This window comes from Neodiprion lecontei, chromosome 2 (assembly GCF_021901455.1).
Source record: "Neodiprion lecontei isolate iyNeoLeco1 chromosome 2, iyNeoLeco1.1, whole genome shotgun sequence".
NCBI classification, from domain to species: Eukaryota; Metazoa; Arthropoda; class Insecta; order Hymenoptera; family Diprionidae; genus Neodiprion; species Neodiprion lecontei.
Genome location: NC_060261.1, coordinates 43,822,310 through 43,842,806, shown reverse-complemented (window position 1 = coordinate 43,842,806; position 20,497 = coordinate 43,822,310). Strand labels below are relative to the sequence as shown.

General features: G+C 41.2%; 1 protein-coding gene across 7 annotated transcripts in view; it reads left to right on the top strand.

Annotated features, from left to right (window-relative positions):
- The first annotated feature begins 2,388 nt into the window (after positions 1 to 2,388).
- Positions 2,389 to 20,497, top strand: part of LOC107227821 (angiopoietin-2) — a 67,723-nt gene continuing 49,614 nt past the window's right edge. For 4 of the 7 annotated variants that reach the window (XM_015669079.2, XM_015669080.2, XM_046731247.1 and 1 more), the window contains exons 1-2: positions 2,449 to 2,723; positions 3,461 to 4,305. In XM_015669079.2, the coding sequence (XP_015524565.2) occupies positions 4,124 to 4,305 (182 nt within the window). In that variant the 5' untranslated portion in view covers positions 2,449 to 2,723; positions 3,461 to 4,123. The other 3 variants (XM_046731246.1, XM_046731243.1, XM_046731244.1) reach the window with 3 other exon arrangements.

Genomic DNA, 20,497 nt, shown 5'->3' with positions numbered 1-20,497 from the left:
TACGCCGTTTCGTCATTTTATCCTTTGAGGCTTTTACCCTTTCAGAATCTTGCACTTCCGGAACTTTGAGCGTCGGTTTTCGGATCATTCAAAGCTTCGATGTTTCGTCCAAGTTTGATTTCTTTACTTTAAGTTTCGCCACCGAAAAAATCGTAATTTGGCGCTGTCGGAACTTTAAAAATTCGGAATTTCCACACCGCCTCTGTCCGCGTTTCGCAGACTCTGCTCTTGAGCAACCGCGAGCCAGGAGTCCGCAGATGCGAAAGAGGCCTGGATGGAAGACAATCAAGACTTGCCTGCTCCGCGATTCGGCAAATCGTTGTCGAGCAGATTTCCGACGCATCGTGGATCACGCCGGAGGCGAACCACGCGACGGTCCGCAATGCAGCCGGAAATACCGTTTCACAATGTCCAAGAGTCGTCGTATTTGAACAGTGAAACTTTTGATCGGAGAAACACGCGTCGCTCTGAGCATTTTGTGGGCCAAACGACGATTATCATACATTCTGACGTTTGCGGTAATTGATGATAGGTATATTTCGACACTCGGCCCTCTGGACTGGAAAAATCACAGGCCAGGCCGCGTTCGCGGGAACAACAGATTAATTAATATTCGACGCTGGAAAATTTCAAAGTTGCGGGTCCACTTCGAGATCGATCAGTCTCGACGTGCGGAATAGTCCTCGGAGTTGCGAAACTGCAGCCTCTCCAGCGGAACTAGCCTTCGAGCTGTACGTCGAGTGGAACCCGAGCTCCGGGTGTAAATCGCGCCGGTGATAGTCCGATAAGAAGCATGATTGCGAGCTCCGAACGATGTTTCTATAAGACAATGGGAATGTGCAGCGTTATGGTGTTTCACTTCGGCCCGAGCCGACGACCACCTACGGCCTTCGACGATTCTAGGACAATCTTAGTGCCAGCCTTTCTATATCCAGGTATAGACCATTTTTCCTCCGACTGAATATCGTGGCTCTAGCCTACCTTGCAGCTTGTAGATATTAACCAGCAGCAGGTAGCCCAGATATCGCGCGGCCGCAAAACTAGACGATTTCAATCCCCCGACACGATTATCAAAGCTCACCTACTCGATCAGAGTTTCCCTCGCGACACGCGACGAACACACTGGAGTAAATTGTACGAAAAAACGCTCCTCCGATATGACGACGTATCGGATAACCCCGTGTACGCAGACAGGCAAGGACTATCGTGCCGCACGTTGTGGTCCCCAAAATATTGAATCCTGCTTTGAAAAACTCTAATAGTAATAATGAATAATATCGCGATTGTCCTTGACTTAAATTTTCTAGTGGCATTTATACAATCGCGAACGCGCGTGTCTGTATCATATAGGTATAAATCGTGTGTGTCTCGTGTCAAAATAGGATCGGCCTGTAACAACGTGTACCGGTAACTTAATCGATTCCGTAGCCTTGTGCAGAATTCAACATTTGATATGGCATGGTTTCAACTCCGAATGGATTATTATATTTTGCCTCTCACGTAGATGGAGACTTGCCTCTAGTCATCTCTTTTGGCAATAAATGAATCGGCAGGTTCTCATCGAGTACAAGCTAAATTAAAAAAATTATTGCTATCCTCGGTACATAAAAAATAATCGTTTAGTTTAAGTATTACATTTACATTTTCCCCGAGCTATGTTATACGTGCAGAAACATTGAGAATGATAATCTTGTAGGTACTTAAAAAATTATTTCCGCATCTGTACAACATTTGTGGAAAAATATCAAGCCGCGATAAGCGAATGAGTCAGGTTAATTTAATAGTTGCAATTTGTAAAAATTTCCCCATACCGCCAATTGATACTTACATGATTACAGCCCAATTGTAATTACGGATAAAGGGTACTGGAGTACCTGTTGGAAAACATTTCTTCGGCGAAAATTCTCGCCCGACCAAGTTTTTTGTGTATATATATACACGGAAAGAATAAAAATGCAGTGTTACTAAAAACTACAGGAAAAGAGGGACACGTGACGTTTTTTTTTTTTTTGTAAATTACAGTTCCTCGAAATACAGAATTTATTCTAGAAACAGTGAAAACCATTGCGTGCAGAGTAAAACCTGCTACATCTATAGTAAAAAATTACAAAATGTATTTGACACGGGTATATTTTAGCAAAAATCTCTACGTGTCCCTATTTTTCTGCAGTTTTGAGTAAAATCTGCTCCTTTTCCTCTCCCCGCGTATAAATAGCCTTCGTTCCGTTTTGTTCTGGTTACTTCTCTTCGCTCGTTCGGTTTTCGATATATATCATCGATCCGTAGCACCGACTATCATGCATGCGGCGTGCCCCACCATGCCGGTAAGGATCTTATGTGAAAGTAAGTCTGCCGGTTGACTGAGAGCGCGTGCCCTGGCCCGGGGACGACTGGGTATAGGACACCGAGTTCGCGGTAGACAGACGAAGGTAGGGACAGACACTTTGCCAGCTGCCGCGTCTACGGACGGACCGGACCCACCGAGACAGAGACTGTCGCTTGACACGAGGAGCCAAGTCGAGATCGTAAAATTGAACAATAATACTTCTATCGCCTCTCGTCGCAAGAGTTTGTGAAAATAAAAACCCGCCGAAAAATAATAACAAAAGCAAACACTTAATATCGGCATACGCACCAGTTGTATAGTTTTTCATTATTTTATTTATTTTTTCTATATTTTTTGTTCGTTGAAAAGTTTTATCTGACATATTGTTACACATGTGGTAAATATTTGGTATATTAATACGTATATCTGATTCGGAAATTGTGAGACGTTCGTTGTACCTACTGTACTGTTTCATTGAATTTTAACGACAAAAACTGTCTTGTTACATACCTGGAATATAACTTCACCGTCTTGCCAATTTTGTTTGCACTTACGCGACGGACTGAGTAGGGACTGCGTGAAGAGAAAAAGTATTGCTGGAAAAAAAAAATTTCATTTCCTCCCCTCTCGCAATATTCATGCATATATATAGATTCGTTCTCGACACAAATCTCGTTCAGTCTCGACACAGCCGTGAGAGGTTCCTGATCGTTTAACAAACGATTCTCCACCTTCCTCGCCGTTTGAAAATTCGGCAACACACCCAGATTGTACGATAACAGTTGCTTATATATTTTTTATATCCGTTGAATTTGAAATAGCGTGTTTAATCACATTGAATATTGCAAAATTGAAATGTATGGAAAAATATATTTAAATTGGTAGTAAAAATTCGTTAATCATAGCTAAGGTCAATTGATTGATTCGAAACATGAATCGAACGTCACACAGTTTTCGAAAATTTCTGTAGATCTGGGATGAAAGAAGAAATTTGATATGTATAGCGGACGGTCGTGCAAATATATAATCGTTATTTAGAGAGGCTCACTTTCTACATGTTATTGATAATTGTTGTAGAAAAAATTAAATACTAAACTAAATCAACGTTTGTTTCTTTCTTTTTTCTTGGAGCAGAATAGTCTGGCCTGGACGAAAGAGACGAGGGATACTTGGATTAACTATCGGGACATAAATTTTCATAAGCACGGTGTTTAATCATGCATTTTTCAAAACGAGACATTTCGACCGAGGATATGGTGCTGGTTGTACAGTTCCACTGAAATCATTGGACTGCTACGTGGGGAAAGTGAATTGATAACCGAAAGGACGATAAGCAGCTACGAGTCTGAATTGATAACCTGCATTCACTCAGTGACTTGTTCGCTTTTATCTTTGACTCGGATCAAATTCGAGCAACGCAGACCCATTGCCAGTGATAATTACGTGGAATAAACAGAACACCACGGATCCAGAGGAACTAATCGGAAATTCTGCGCCTTGCGACCTGAACGTTTTAACGGTTTTAACACGTTGACAATAAAATGGCGATGACAGATAAATGAATAAACAAATAAGCAAATAAATAAATAAATCAATAGATAAAGGGAGAAAGCAGTAGGGCGAGTCAAAAATTGATGACAGAAAATAAACTCGGTGAATCGTATTAAAGTGAAAATATAATCGGGAAAGTGGTGTAAAGGAATTGAGCCAAATAAGATATTGTTATAGTGCATAAAATACTGTGACTAAATTGGAACGGTTCTTAGAGAAAAATCCGAGATCCGAACGGCAGTGACCATGATAAAATTTGTGCTAGCGGCGTATCTTTTAGGCTTCGTGCTTGCCGGAAGTCCAAGACTTCCGAGGACCTCGGCCGACCAGCGCAGCATCAGAAACGCAAACAGCATTAGCAGCGCAACGAGCAACAACATCAACGGAAGTCTTCTTCCAGCTCCCTCGCGAGGCGCTAATCGGAACAGGTGAGTTCCTTGTCATATTTCGTTGCCGAGCAGGCCTGTTGAATGAGATCCGTGACTTCTGACCTAAAGGTAAGCCTACCGGACACACCCAGTTATTGACTCTTCTATTTTCGAATAATAATAAATTTATGACACAAATTGTGAATTTCTCGACGAGTAAAACCAATTGCCGGAGGGTCAGACGATGCAAATTTATTTTTCGGTAATTCTAGAACTAAGGATCAAGCGGATGCAACCAAACGAGGTCAATAATTGGGACAGGGTCAATAACTGGTACACCTACCTCAATCATTGTCGAATTTTTTTTGACGAGGATTCGGTTTCTTCTCAAGTCTCCTCGAGTAGCTCACGGCTCGAGTACAAACAGAGCTGCTTGAGAACTTTCGCTAGAATTACGTGTGCGCGTTTATTGAAGGATATTACCTACTCGGATTCCAACAGTGCTTGTAGTGATTTTTCTTTTACGTTGGAATCGGAAATTCACAATTTAACGATTAAACTTTTGTTGCGTCTGTTAATAATTAAAAACACAGCTGCTCTTCGGCCTAGTGCAAGGTATATAAATATCATTAACAGGTGCGCGTGTAATTTTGAGAATAAGTTACGTTGATACACCGTAAAATTTAGTTAACGCGCCTACTTCGATATCTCGCTCAATTATAATATTTAAGTCAATGCGGCCAGGTCAGACAATTTGTGGCACATCCTCTAAATGCCAAGTGCCTCGACGATAAATATGAAAACTGGACGCGCGATCGAGTCCTTACGACCAAACACCATTGCGTTAAATAAAATTTTAGAAATGTCTGGGAGCTGTTTATCTCGAAGTTTATTTTATATTTTTTACCCATCAAACTGAGAGAGTAAAAGTTGGTAAACTTGTAATATCGCATCATTGCACAGCCGGAAATCACCAACAAAAAAACGTTTAACGCTGCGTCTTTACACGAATGTATCTTACTGTGCGTGATGCGATAGAAAGCGAAATTGCTATGGGTGAAAAATTTCACAGTTTAACGTAGCAACTGGCAGGACGTTGTTAATAATTAATTGATTTTACTGAACTCCGGCTGTGATCAAGCACAATTGCTGAACCTTATATTTTATACCGTTAAAAACACGATTCTTTGTGAAAATTTGCTCACCAGATCACGTTTTCATCGATCTCGAATCAAGGTGTAAAAAAACGAAAGTAAAGTCGTGGAAAACTAGAACGCTGTAACAGTATTCTTAGATTGTCCCGGAACTGCGGCTCCTCTTCTTCCTCCAATTTGTCAAGTATATAAACACAAAGTTCTAGAAGCCAGTGCTTATAATGATCGTGAATTTATTGGCGCACGAGATAACAATCGCGATTTTATAACAAACCGACATTGATGTGTCTCAGCATTTTTTATTTTTTTGTTTGATTTTTTGACATTCCTTGCCAGTCCTTAGTCCGATACATATGCGAATCCTGATATTTAGACTGGATCAGCCTTGAATCCACCTTATACTAATGTTGTATGTATGCCTACGCATGCGTATACATTGAGTCATGGGGGTCATAGACTGGTTCCTAATATGAATGGTAGTTCGGTACAGTAGCACGGAAATTATAAAAGCTCGTTCTTTTCTGCACTTCGTTTTTTTCTCAATTCCCACCTACTTACCGATACTATACTGACACACTCAACCGGTGTACAAAGATCTGTCACCACGACGCAACGATGCCTATAAAACCAGATGGTGCCGCCGTATCTGCACCTACACAAGAACGGCATCGGCGTGCCTTTCGAACAATTTACAACTCGAGATGGACACGCGGTGATCTGTTTTTAGACGCTTGTACCTTGTTGCTCGCCGCTTGTATACCGAATGTCAGATTCAAATTGCAACCATCAAGGAAGAAGGATTGTCGAGATTATCTATCTAGGTTAAGGCTCGAGGCTGAACCTCTGATTGCACAGGCTTTACGACTCGATCGAATTGAATGTTATTGATTTGGGTAACTGGTTCTGTTTTGAAAACTGTCACGATTTTTTGCTGTTGTATTACAGTGACGTGCCTATTCTATGATTAAGACAAAACCAGCTTGTCACGAACCATTCGACGCTGCGAATGCAATTTGACACTGCATCTGTGTATTGGTCGTCTTCCTTCGTTACGAAGGACTATCGTGAAAGTTATTGAGGTTATCGAGACAAATTCACAACACATTGCGTGCATCGTTAGTGGGTTCTATAATTCTATTGGTTTACCATTTAAATGATATGCAAATTTTATACCTCGATGAAACATACCCAGGCAAAGTATCCCGGTATCCAAACTCTCGTCGAAGACCCATTCAGCATAGTTGAGTCATGCATTCTCGTTTTTGACTCGCGATTCGATGGGAGACAAAACTACACTAAATGATCATCAGTCCAACCGACGTGTTTCTACGTACTCCTAGACTCGCAAAAAAAGCGGGAGAAAAAATTCAGCAAAAACAAACCGTACGAGAACGATTGTGTTTTTTGTCTACTTCTTGGACTTAATTATCGTGCGGTCAGGTCATGAGGTCAGTTAAAATTCGTCATTCCGGGGATCACTGATTCGCAGTCTCTGATCTCGAGAGCATAACAATATGACGCAGTAATACTTGGGCGCGTCAATTCCTTCCTTCCTTCTTTGCTTCCTTTCATTCCTGGGTACTTTCGAATGACGTTACTGTTGACATTTGCTGTGGTTACACACACCACCGCGGACACGCGTGCTGTCGCGTGTACGAACCTCTTCTACTTTGAATTCAATCGATGATGCGGCGACGATGCGATAAGGAAGAAAGACGCAACCTGGCAGGTGTTAACCTTGGGGAAGACCGCGAGACGAGATAGCGGGAAGGATGGAAAGCGTGCTTGGATATGTACGTTGCGCGGTAAGCTAGTCATTCGTGAACAGGACTCACTCAACTCTCTTACAACTTGTGCTGTTGGGTATGCGGTGTACACCTACTCCGGGCGTAACGGTACCTTGAGTATGTGCACACGCAGCTTCCATGAGTCTTACCTAACTATATGCCTACATCGAACCTCGCAAGCTCTTCATCATCCGGATCTCTAGGCTCAGTCACCTGGCTTTAGCTTTTTCCAATCTTCTTGGAGCATTGCCCGAGATGATTTTCGCCAGCCCGGGTGTTCCGCGTCGCTGGGTCGACGAGCCGTGCGTTGAATCATAATTTTAAGGCCAAATGCTCCGCTTCTCGCAGGAAATCACACAGATGTCAGCTTCTTTGTCCAATAGATTTTTCGGACGGATCACTCGCCGCGTTTTTGGTACAGTACAATTTTACAGGTGAACGCAATTGAAATTGATTCGGTTCGTCAGCGGTATAATCTGCTCGTCGCGGTATTAGCGTGCAAGCACCGTTTATCACCATGAATTATCGAAGTAGAAAGTGCCTGTGCACAGAGCCTTTCGAGAGAATGAGATTTCGCGTCCGCGGTTCCGTTGCGTGCTGCTGCCGACATTTTACGGGTCTTCGGTGGTTTTGGATCTTTACCGGGATCGTGATGTTGTCAGATATTTCCGTATGTAACATAGGCCAAGCACTTGCCTGATGACAAGGAACAGGTCTTAATTATCAGCGCAGAGGTTGGAGTGGGTTTTGAGGTTTAAATTTTTGGAAACTTCGCTACGGTGTCTCGTGTACTCTCGACTACGCAACTTTCCTTCATCAAGAATCGTGGTGGAAACAATTGAATGCAATTATAAAATGGGTAAATTAATGTCGCAACTAAGGCATGTATCATTCAAAAAAGCTTTATATTTAATGCATCGATATAAGTAACTAGCGCAGCACAGCACGTCCAGTAGGTACTAATGCATGTACACTGCAGTCGTGAGTGTTTTTCTTGTTTTTCTAAAGAACGAAATATGCCGAGTGAGTGAGCTAAGCTTCCCATTAAGGCATCAACCAACTACCCCGGGTGTCGATAAATCACGCTTGATGACCCATGGAGCGAAGGGATTTGAAAAGATACCCAACGAAGATCGCGAACGCGCTCGTATCCATTCGCATGATTCGAAAGATCGTCCGTATCCGTTTATCAAATACTCTCGCGTGGGTGGTGAACAACTTTATCCTATTGTCGACTATCTCGTACATTTCATCTCCCGCTGGTTGTACATACTTCGCAATGTTCCGTAGATACATCATCGGGTACCGACGTCTGTTCTCGAGAATTTATAATCTCGAATGATTATTCAACAACGTGCGACAAACCTGTGAAGAAGCATTCACGACAACAAGGTCAATGACATGGAAACATTGATAGTAAGCAAAGTATTTCTCACAGTTTACACACAATCGTAATTTCGCGCACAGTTTCAATTGTTATGACTTGCTGAACCTGTGATCATAATTGAGGAGTAGATATACTGTAATATCTGAGAATCAGGACGACGGGATAATGAAAGCGTTTGCTCTGTATTTATGCACAACGAACAATGCACGATGGATTACTCGACGTTCAAAATACGCAGGCACTTGTAATAACATCGTAATCTACGGATAAAATCTCTCGATAACTGATGGCCATCTCATAGTCATGGAGGAAATTTTGATTAAAACGCTGCAGCAATATAATCGAACATGTTTCGCGGAGTTCTTCAAAAGCTTCAAGAGTCCAGGGTAAATATTACGACGGTGCTATACCACAATTGAAATAAACTTAGACCGCAGTGCAGCCCATGATTGCGAGATTTCTCAAAGCGAATTAGCGATGCTGTTTGGTACCGCGTAAAGAACATCACCTCCGCACTCGTCATGGAAAGATGGATAAGATAATTAGTTTAGGTAGCATTCTTAGTCGTGCTATATAGGCTATATAGCTGCTACCAGGATTAACCTAGTTTCAAACTAATATTTTCTAATTTTTTAACCGTGAGTCACCATTAATCAACAACAATCAAGGATAATTGCGTTGGAACGGAGAGCTTTTATTCCAAACTCGACCCGAACAAGTTTTTTTTTTTTTTTTCCTTAGACAATGTTGAAAACCCATATTATAACCCTCCAGATCGTAGCAGTGAAAAGATTTGAGATGAACTGGCTGGAGATGAAGCTTCGTAAATTATTCTTGCCAATTATTCTGCTTCCTTTCGTTCGCATTCTTTGCTCAACTATCGGACGGCGATCATCAGCAATAAATATTTACTGTTTTGCCAATGGAGGAGTGTAAAAACTTTGGGGAAAGTCATGCAGAATGCCAAACTAAGCGCACTTTCTGGAACCTGATTTTTACCTCCATTTTTCTGATCGATTGAAATGACTCATATTTGCAAGCATCGATAAAACATAGGGTAGGGAACCGCGTAGAGAAAGCCAATCCCATTGGTCTATTGTGGTGGGTCATCTCGAGATAGCCCTGCCATGGGTTTAACGCGTGCCTGAAACTAGCCATCGATTCGCGAAAACTTCACACACGAAGTGATTTTTATAGAAAAAAACCACTCTAATCTATGGCGTTTCGACATTTGTAATACTTATCTACTGATTCAAATAATTTGAAAATGGTAAACAATTCGCACGTGTACAAAGCTTTAGTTAATCGGTGGCCTGCTATTGGCGGCTAGCTTCAGCTTCATCCGTAGCTACGCGAGGTGCCGGACTGGATCAATGGTACCTACTCACCTGATCGAAAATCTCCACAGACCGACACCTGTTCCTAGAGGCGTGCGTCGCCCACGCGCCGTGGCCGTTTCGTCTCTCTCTTGAAACGTCGGTTTGTGTGCATAGCTGTGTGTGTGTTTGTGTATTGCGTGTGGTTAGTAACTGAAATGGCACCAGGAAACTCTCCCATTTCCGTCCCCATTAGCGCGCCTTTTCATCGTGGCTACTTCACGGAGTCCTTTCGTTATGGTGATCGCATAAGTTTGTTTGATTGGGAAATTGGGAAGAGCGAGAGAAAGAGAGAGAGACAATGCTATATATCTACGAATCCCACGCACAGATGAGAGAGAATCGAAAACGATCACGATTTGCGGTGATATTTTGTAATTTTGTGAGTAACGTTGGATCATCTTTGCCACAGATTTGTGTTCTTTATTTCGTATAATTACCAGCTCAGCCTTTAACGGTTATTACCGGTTGGCATTCACGGTGCTGAGATTGAATATCACCTATTAGAAGATGTAACCGTTCCATGTAAACGAGGATAAGGAATTGAGCCGTGGGTAAGGAATCGCATGCCAATGATCGATCAATTCTTCAAACTACGTCGTTCAATCGGAAGCGAATCTTGTTTATGGCGGTATAAATAATTTTATTATACCACTATGCTAGACGTAAAATAATGGGATCGTTATGTGGCTAATTGAGTTTGGGAATACAATTATAATAGAGCTAATTGCGTGCGCACTAATCAACAGTGGCAAGGAGAATTCGTGCGATATCTCCACATATTTTATGCGTAAAGATTATAGTCAGCGATCCATCGATCGATTCTAAAAATATTGTAAATCCTTGTTCGTGCAGGTTACAGAATCACAGGATTCCCGCATAAACCTCAAATATATCAGCAGATTGTTACGTGGCTATTCGACTAAATGTTAATTGATACTAATAAAATCACCATAAACTCGACATTGGCATTTTATTTCTTCTGATACGTTTACTGAGATACTGTTCTTATCTGTATGGGATTCCTAACTTTGACTGTGAGGCTAATTGGTACTGATGAAAAAAGAATACATAATGCTGTGGACAAGAAAATATGCTTGTAGGGCAGAGCGAAGCCCGTATTATACGTGTATCAATGTATAGATGAATTCTAATTTGATTAGTGAAAGGTGTTAAGCCTAGGCAAAGCCACCGACAAAGTATCGGGACAAGATGAAAGAATTGGCATTGACTGCCTTGGCGACGGTGATAACATTGAATCAATGCGGAAACAAAACAACGTATGCTCTACGACGCTTGACGCGATGCGTGTCCTATATTTACAATTAACTGTTGGGGGTGGGGGTTGTAAGAATTTGTTAAAATTTAAAATCATTTCTACTAAATAATGAATATTGCGTATATTTGATAAGGTACCACCAGCATAAGACATTTTCGTTTCTTGAGAGATATATTAAAACACGAGCCGCCGTTATACTTAAAATTCATTCGTTCATCCACTCCGTATGTAATTACTATGTATATTGTTTAAAAATGGTGCATATTGTTAAAATTATAAATAATTGTAAATAATTGTATTTCGTCGAGGCACTATACTCTTGGATTTCACTGGGTCTGTCCCGTTTCTTTCTATTAAATCTCTCTTTAATTTTTATGTGGCCTTCGGAGTTTTTACTAATTAGGTTTTAAACGTCCTTCTTTATGGTAAAATTCACTTTTCTTGCACATTCCTCGATTTTCGGTAGTTGATGTTCAATTTCGGTGATGGGAACCGCTGCACCTCCTTCCTACTAGAGAGACGTTGACCAAGAGCAGTCATTATCTTCTTATACTTGAAATTGGTGACGACACACACCAGGTGTCCCACTCCATGGGTCTAAACTCATCCGCTCACGTTGTGCTCATTGAGCGGTTACATTCGAATCATTACGATATGCAAATGTTCTTGAAAATATAAATAATAAAGCTTTCAAACGCAAATTTCTCTGAACGTTTTCATTTTCTTGAAAAAAGAAGAACTCCCAAAAATAGGTATGATTTTAGACCGTCCATGCTGTATTCCGCTTTAATTATCGCTCTTCAACCAAAGTATGAGACTCAACGATAATATTGAACTTGATCACTCTTACGACCGTGCCTTTTTGCCACGCAATACTACTATGCTATTTGGTTAGTCACAAATAGTCACCCTGACAATGACAATGGATGGATTTCTCTCCCGGATGGTCCCGCAGAATACGTGCCGTCGTGCACGCACCCGATCGCACGGTCTGAACAGGTTTTAATTGATCAAGGGACGAATGTTACTCATTCGATGAATAGGTCACAAGTGTACGCCAGTCGCACAAATTTATGCCTGTCACGACGGACAGAGCATGCCATGCTGATAAAATTTCTTAAAAAAATTGTCGGCTTCTGTTCGAACAAACGTGCGAATCAAATCAGTGTTGAATGGTCCGGTTTGCGAAGGAGAATTAACCCCTTTCACTCGGACACAACTGGTTCAATGTGTGGAACCGATTGCGCATCCACTCGAGCGAGTCTTTATTAATCGGCTGCGTATCGCAATGAGAGCAGCAGTTTTTTCGCAATAAGAAAAGGATGGCAAAGGATGACATTCACGTGGCGACGACGCCTCGCCGATCGAGTCTTGGCGGCGGTATAAGAAGTTGTAAAAGCGGTTCTTACGCAATTATCTCTGAACCTGTCCTCTTCACCGTGCTTCCTACGTGTCATGCCCTGGTATACGTACGCGTTGTGTTTGCTTTTCAACGCTCAAATCCCCCTCGGACCAATCGCTCTTTCACTCTTTCACTATCGCTTCACATATGCTCTTGAAGTATTCGTGCCGCCTCCCGCTCGCAGGCGCGTAAAGAAAATTCATTTTTACGAACCACCGTTCCGCCGTGTTACTATATACACATATATGCTCGCGAAGCCTCAAGCGGCCAAGTACAAGCGATATTTAAGCCGGTGCTAACTTTCGATATATACGTCTCTCAGGCTCCACGTATGCGGCTATAGACGTCGTTTGGAAATAGAGAAATCGGAAGGCAGCGAATCAGTCCTTTCGGAGCTGCAGGCTTGGGTTCCTACTAAGCTTTATCAAATGATCAAGGTCTCCTTCTCACTATCAGCCAAGTTTACCGGTGAGCCGAACGACGAAGGGATAACATCACCCGCGTTACATTTCGAACCCGTTGCACTTTTGTCCGCCCTATTCTTTCTTCTTCCGCTTCTGCTTCTCCTGTCCCATCGAGGTCATTGTATTATTGTTGAATTTAATAACTATCGATCGGAACGACGAAAGTCTGTGGTGCCAGAGTGACGTGCGTGGGTAATTTATATCGCACCATTTACGAAATTGAAAACAAGGTTTTGTAAAACGATGGTGACATATGCTTTTAACAAGGCTCGTGCATCTGTGGGACTTTTAAGAATACAAACAGCTTATCAATCATCCATTGCCATCGCGGTGAATGGCTTTCAGGAATTCAGTTCAATCTGCGTCTGTAAATATAGGTATATACGTGTGATAGGTTTTAAGCGTTTCAACTATTGCGAAATGTAAGTGTATAAGTTTCAAAGCCTGACCACTTACCGCTCAGGCCATAACGCACGTTGATTCACGCACACTTCAACAAGTTTTATTCCGTAACTGTCGCCTGTATCCGTTAGGTACAAAATGTCAAAGTTCTCACGGTTTCGGATTGTTTGACATTCTTTTCATGCTCGTCTTTTGCTAACGGACAAAGCCGATTGCGTCTTCAACTAGATATCGGATCTTCTAGGGTCCCTGATTGTCCAATAAAGACACTTGATCAGCCGGGTTAATATTCAAGTAGCCGAACAAAATTCAAAAATCGTATCCATTCGTAGCTTGAATATATTTACACAAGATTTTTTCTTTGCATAGGATCATCCGATAAGCATTGGGAATTTTTGACAGATCAATCATACCGCTATCACGTGTAAAATCTGACCAGAAGTTGACCTGATAATGGTTTACTCAAGGAAATGTGGTGTTATAATTTGACGTACAAGTTTTGAGTTTCGCTACATTACAGTGCTAAATACCGACATAACTTTGTTATGATAAAATGATCCCGTTGGAAAATTGGCAACAATTGACATCCGATAGTTGCCGAATTAAGATATATTTCTCTCACCTAGACACGTTACGTGTCGTTCAGCCAAAGATGCGTCCGATCATCCAAATGAATTCATAATCGTTATGCAACAGTTATCGCACTTTATTATCAACTTATTACGACATTTAGCGGGGATTATGCTAAGTTGGGAATCTTTGAGGCAGCCGGCATACCTACCTTGATACAAGTAGCCGTGTTTCTATCTATACGTGGAGCTATTCGGACACTGCAATAGTGTATTTATATACGTCGACTATTCGCAGACTTTATAACGCGTACACTTTCTCGCCGCTGTACGATGTATGGATTTGAGTTGTCGATTTGTAGTTGTTCCATCACTCTGACGTAATTTTAACTCTGGTATGAAGGTATTCCTCGGCAGAAAATTTTCTACCTTATAATATTTCGTACAGCACATGCGCGTGCAATACACATATACATGTACATTTGGTCGGAGTGCAATATCCAGAGATGAACCGCGGCTGAATTAAAGTTCATATGTTACCCACCTTGTTTCACCCGATTAAGGGGTAACGCCAATCTGGCGGCCGAAAAAAACGCCTAACTTTGACGATTTATTTTGGGAGTATAGAAAAAGGAGCAGGATTTCTTTTCAGGGGATTCGTTTAACACATATTGAAGTATGAATAAAAAACTGCCTTGTAAACATTTCGATGCAAAATTGCGACGACAGAGCAATCTTTGAAATGACCTTTTTTTAAAACTCCTTCACGGGAGGACGAATTTCTCGTAAAATATAAGACCTGGAACAAAAGCCGAAAATTTTATAATCTATATACTATTACCTGTAGAAGTGCGTAGGGTTTCTTTTAAATCGAATTTTGTAGAAATAGTGCATTATTGAAAAATTGAATCGATTTTTCGCACAAAAATAAGCGGTAAATCGTTTGTAAAAAAAAGATTATACTAAATAAAAAAGAAAAAAAAAACGGCTACGGACTTCCATAGAAAATGTAATTATGAAGCTACAATGAAAATTTTAAATCGTTCCATGCAACGGCGTTCAAGTAATCTGTCCTCCCAGTTTGAACAAAGTGGTTTCGAGAAAAATGCGTTTAAAGTTTTACGAGCACTCAGTGCGCACTCCGAGGTAAAATCGAGAACAGAACCTTGTAAAAAAAAAACAATTTCACCACATCAGGACCAACTACATATGGTTTTTATGACCCTGAACTATTGTTTTAACCATGCAATGTTAAGTATTCTCACCGATCCCATAACAGACGGGATAAAATTGTAAAATCTTCAAGTCTCTTTTCACAGTAAAATACTACATATTCTTCCATTCATGTTTAATTGCGGTAGTGAATACAGCGAGCCAAACAGCCAGACTTATAATGAGGAAATAAATAGCCATTAAATAAATGCTCAATAACGTTTATAATCGGGAATTAATTGATAAAAGAATATTACTCCGCGGCATGCATGTAGGCACACAGATTTTTTATACTTACATATTTTAATCCGAGTTAATTGCCTCGGCAACAACTTCTTGACATTCAGTACAGTCCATTTCTATTCATCGACGTAGTTCTTCATCGCCTTTTAGTTTCATACGTCCGTACTGTGATGCAAAGAACTATGGTGTTTCCTACGGTGAATTATAGATTGCGGACACGAACGGAATTTCTTAAACTCATTCGGCGTTTTTTGCCAGAAGAAATATGTCGTTATCGTCGGCTTACCCGCAATTATTCGTCCAGCTGGAATTGGTCAATCTGTTTTAAGGTCGCCGCATTGCCACCCATAGGTATGTACGAACCATGTTTTTCTGCATCGATTTAAGCAACAAATTCATAATACCGTTGCCGTGAGACTCTTTCCATTCCACGTTCAGCTACCTCTTTTCTGTCTTTATCTCAATATCTCTGCACGATTCACGAAACTGGGTCTGCTCCTGATGTAGCCGAAGAGTTGTCAGGTTATCGTTATTGCACAATTCTACTTCTTTCAGTCCATGATAGTTGCGCCTGGCGATTCTGGCTAATTGGATCGCTGTAACGATGACTTGACGAGCAGAGAAAGAAAAGAAAACTAAAGGAAATGGTAACACAAGTACGACACGTATACTGTACGGCAAGGCAAGGTACGCTGGAGGAAGCTTGAATGGATGACCCTCGGGCGTCCAGTTGCATAATAATATTAGTAATCGTATGTAGACCTACCTATATACGAATAATTCATACATGCGTTCGGTCGTGGATGTGATGGATTATTTTTGTAAGAGTCTTTCATTTTCAAGTCAATGGCGGACGAACACGCGAAAGAAAGGAGTGATAACCGACTTATTAAATCTGTAATTGTCGATTCAGGTCCAATTTACCTGCGGCGATAGGACGTATTGTGTGCTGTAAAGATGTGTGCCGTGATGTAACCGCGCGAGGTGAATGCTCGAATTTCGCAAGTCGGTGCGAATCGTTTAATCCCTCCTTCGTACTCCGTCATCACGATCTAGCTTCCGTCCTCGGGGTCTCCGCAGATTCCCGATAAAGTGATCATTCGACGAATACGACCGATCATGAATTACCGCGTATTAAATGTATAACGTCGCTGCTTCGCTCAGGCACAAACGGAGCCTGCACAACTGTCGATAGTGAAAGCTGAGGGTACAAACGTACACGGACGATACACGGTAATTCGCTATACCCGGTGGGACGGTTCGGTAGGTATTAGGTGCCGAGCTGTGTATGAGTGAATTTTTTAACAAACATTTCAATGTCAACATTTTTTTAAGTCTCCGGAGGTCGACCGAATAAATTATGTTGTGTCAATGCACGCGCTCGCATATCAAGTGTTGATAATTGAAATGTGTTGACACAATGCAGCGGATTTTGTATAAATTTTATAGAAGGGTTGATTTTAACACAGAACATATTAACCGCAAAAACACTTTTGCACAAATTATTCTTAACAGGGTACCTGAGTGAAAAGAAACATACGAATGAGCGAAAATATTGGATAATTTTTCATTTCGATAGAGATGTAACAAGAATCTCTTCATCGTTCAAATTTTCATCTGCCCAAAGCTCGGGACGTTCATCGAGGAAAATAATCGAGGGTGAAATTCCTCACTGATTCCATAAAAATAATCAAATTATTCGGAATAGAGGCAACGGTTGAATTTTTGGTGTCAGCCTTGTAAATTAGTTTTTCGATTTTAAAGGTTGTGATCGTAGAGGTGGTCTCCGGTGGTTTTACAATATCGATACAACGTTAAAAAATCACATTTTGTTTGGAGTGAACTGTTCCAAGTGAAATACGCGCGATATTTCATTCTCGTGTTTGTCAATCAATGAATGTTAAAAATTTTGTGGTATAGCATAAACTGTCATAGCGTGTATTTAACGGCGTGAGTTAACGCGCTGTGCAATTAGAAAATTCTGTCGACGCAGAGCTCCAATTATTTCACTCATTGTCGGTCAACGTCTCGCATCGTGTACCTGCCGATCTTGGCAGGGTTCGAGGATGAAAACGCCTCACCTTATCTCCGTACAGATCTGAAGTGTGCCTGCCAACTCTCGATTCGACACAATGTTGCCTTGTACTTTTTCCTCCTCTCCAATGTACATATACGGTGCTGCCTGTACATAAAACTCGTCGTTTGTTCGAAGACCGTTTCATTAAAGTAGCAGCCTGTAAAATTGTGCCTCGCGGAGCTGGTGAAACCAGCTTGAACCACATACACTATGCATGCGGCAATTTGGAACCGGAGATTAAATTCAGGGCGTTGTGCTCGGATGTGAAAAAATTAAAGTTTCCCATGAGGATATTATCGACATAACTCGTAGGTACCCATTCTTCGTTCACCCGTTATAAATATGTATATTTACACTACCATGCTTGATCACATTTCCCTTGTGCAATGGAAAGAAAACGTTGGTCACGGTATCTAGCTTCGGGGTAGAAACGACGAGTGGGACGGAAATGAATTTTGTTATAAGCTCGGTTTCCCATATTCCCATGTTCTTATTTTTATTAATTTATTTTTTTTTTTTTTGTTTTTTTTTTTTAGTATTCTTCGACAGGTTTATAGTTACCTTCGAACACTTGTGATATTACCGTTCGGATCGGCATGAAGCGGCTGTTCGTCATACCGGTGTGTAGCGGCGGCGATGGAAAGTATATTCTAATAATTTCACTTGGCAATGGTCTTTTCCCTTTCTTCCGTCGAGTATATTATACCGGCTGGCCATGCACCATACAACGTCGTTGCAATTCAATTCTAACGTTATACCTTGCACTCACGTAACATCACGCCTCCCGTACATGTCGGCATGTACGCAACGAACAATAAGATCTGCCCATGGGTCGTAGACGCGTGAGCGGTCCGATAGTTTTAGAAATCATTTCACTACCGGCACCTTCTTTCTTAATTACGAGTTGAAATTGTACTTGATACTCATACACATTCGTTGTATTATAGATTTCGGCGTGGACTTCTATAGACCATGCGTTGTCGACTTGACACCATTTGATGCTATATTTCCGAACTAACGTCAAAGATCATTGGATAGTGGTCCTCAACGACAGTTGAAAATCCACATTTTTCGTAGTATTAGTAAACTGCATGCAACAGTATTACAGGTAAGGCAAGTGTGCCAGTTATTGACCCTGTCCCAATGATTGACCTGTTTTGGTTGCATCTGTTTGATTCTTGGTTCTAAAATTACCAAGAAATAAATTTGTATCGCTTAACATTCCGACAATTGGTTTTAATCGTCGAGAAATTCACAATTTGTGCTGCAAGTTTATAATTTTGGAAAATGAAAGGGTCAATAATTAGGTCGAACCGTGTCAATAACTGTTACACTTACCTTATGCAACTGTCGATGTTTAAATAGAGGGATCTCGATGCGGGCCGGTTATTTACTGTCACTGCACAAAACACATTCATAAATTGTCCAATTAGCATAAGAGATAAATATCCACCCTTGCAGTGCATACGTGTACCTACATTGATGTAGGATATAGGTGGGAATTTGTAGAGTGTACCGTATGGATCTGCATTCAGAAATGGACCCGTGCTCCACTTTGACCGTGTTTTAAGAATGAAGTCTGCACGTGTAGGTATATCCTTGTCCTCTTTCGCCTACGCCTGTGTAACCATTCGTGCCTCGGATCAGCACCGCGGCTTGTTTGTCCATCGAAGATGCAGCATTACGGATGGTTGAACCGTCGTTTGAAAAAATGATTTTCCTTCGCGCGGTTAATACTTGTTTTGTTAGCTGGGTACCGGTATTACATGCCTGATTCGATCGAAGATCAACCGCCATCTTTTTACATGCATTAAAATAACAATATTGCCAAAAAATTATTCACTTAAATACTAATAGTGGTAAAATGGACAAAATGTGTAATATTATAGTTCTCGCTAAAGTTATAACGGAAGGAGGAGTCGTTGTAAGCAAATGTTTCTCTGCTGCTTCGAAAGTATCTTCCAACCTTATATCTATTGTATCTTCGTATGATAGTATAATTTATACCGCAATCGGAGTTATTCGGTAAAAAGCAAATAAATGCCGAATTTACGAATGATATTGTACTTTCGCCGATCCGCACTATCGCCGGAAGAGCGTAGGTATATACAATCGTAGTCATTGAACTGTAGTTAACCGCGCTTCGCTTTCATGTTAATTCACCGTGTCTAGATCCTGGCTATGGTAAGAAAATCGAAGCCCAGTGCTCGGCGAGAGCGTGGCGGTATTTCTGGGTTTCATTCACGTGTACTTGCAAGCTTCACTTTCCAGCTGTTGTCTGCCTACCGGAACTCTAACAAACGGTTTACTCGGCAGCTATCCTCACGGGAAGTACCGATTTGCGCTTTTACTGCCGTACTATTATTATAATCACACCTTTCGAGCACGCGGCGCACGGTTCGCTTATTGCTGAATAAATACTAAGTTTACGATCACCGTTTCAAATTTCCCGTAGACCACCGGAAATGGTACTCCGGCCCAATCCCGTGAGCTTATCATGCATAAATATGAATATTTTACCCCGGTGAAATTACTCGTGATATATAGTACAGTAGGCACGCGTGCCCGTGTCGTACTTTCCACTAATATTATCGACTCGTGTTCGGACCCTGAATAATAAGATCGTTGTACGAATCCTCTATTCATACGATCTAATGCCCTGTGTTTTTGGACATTTTTAATTTAGGCTGTTCAATTTCCAGTGAGCTGGTCAATAGTTTATCCATGTGTGCTCAGCTTTATGCGTAGAATCTGAAGACTAAGCGTTTTCATACCTGTGAAAGTAACAATCTGTTGCAGAGTGTTAAGAGGGATCTCTCAATGATAGCCGGATATCAGACACAAATACCTATAAAGTGTATAGTGGAAATAGGACAAGTAAATCGCGTTTTGTCACAGAG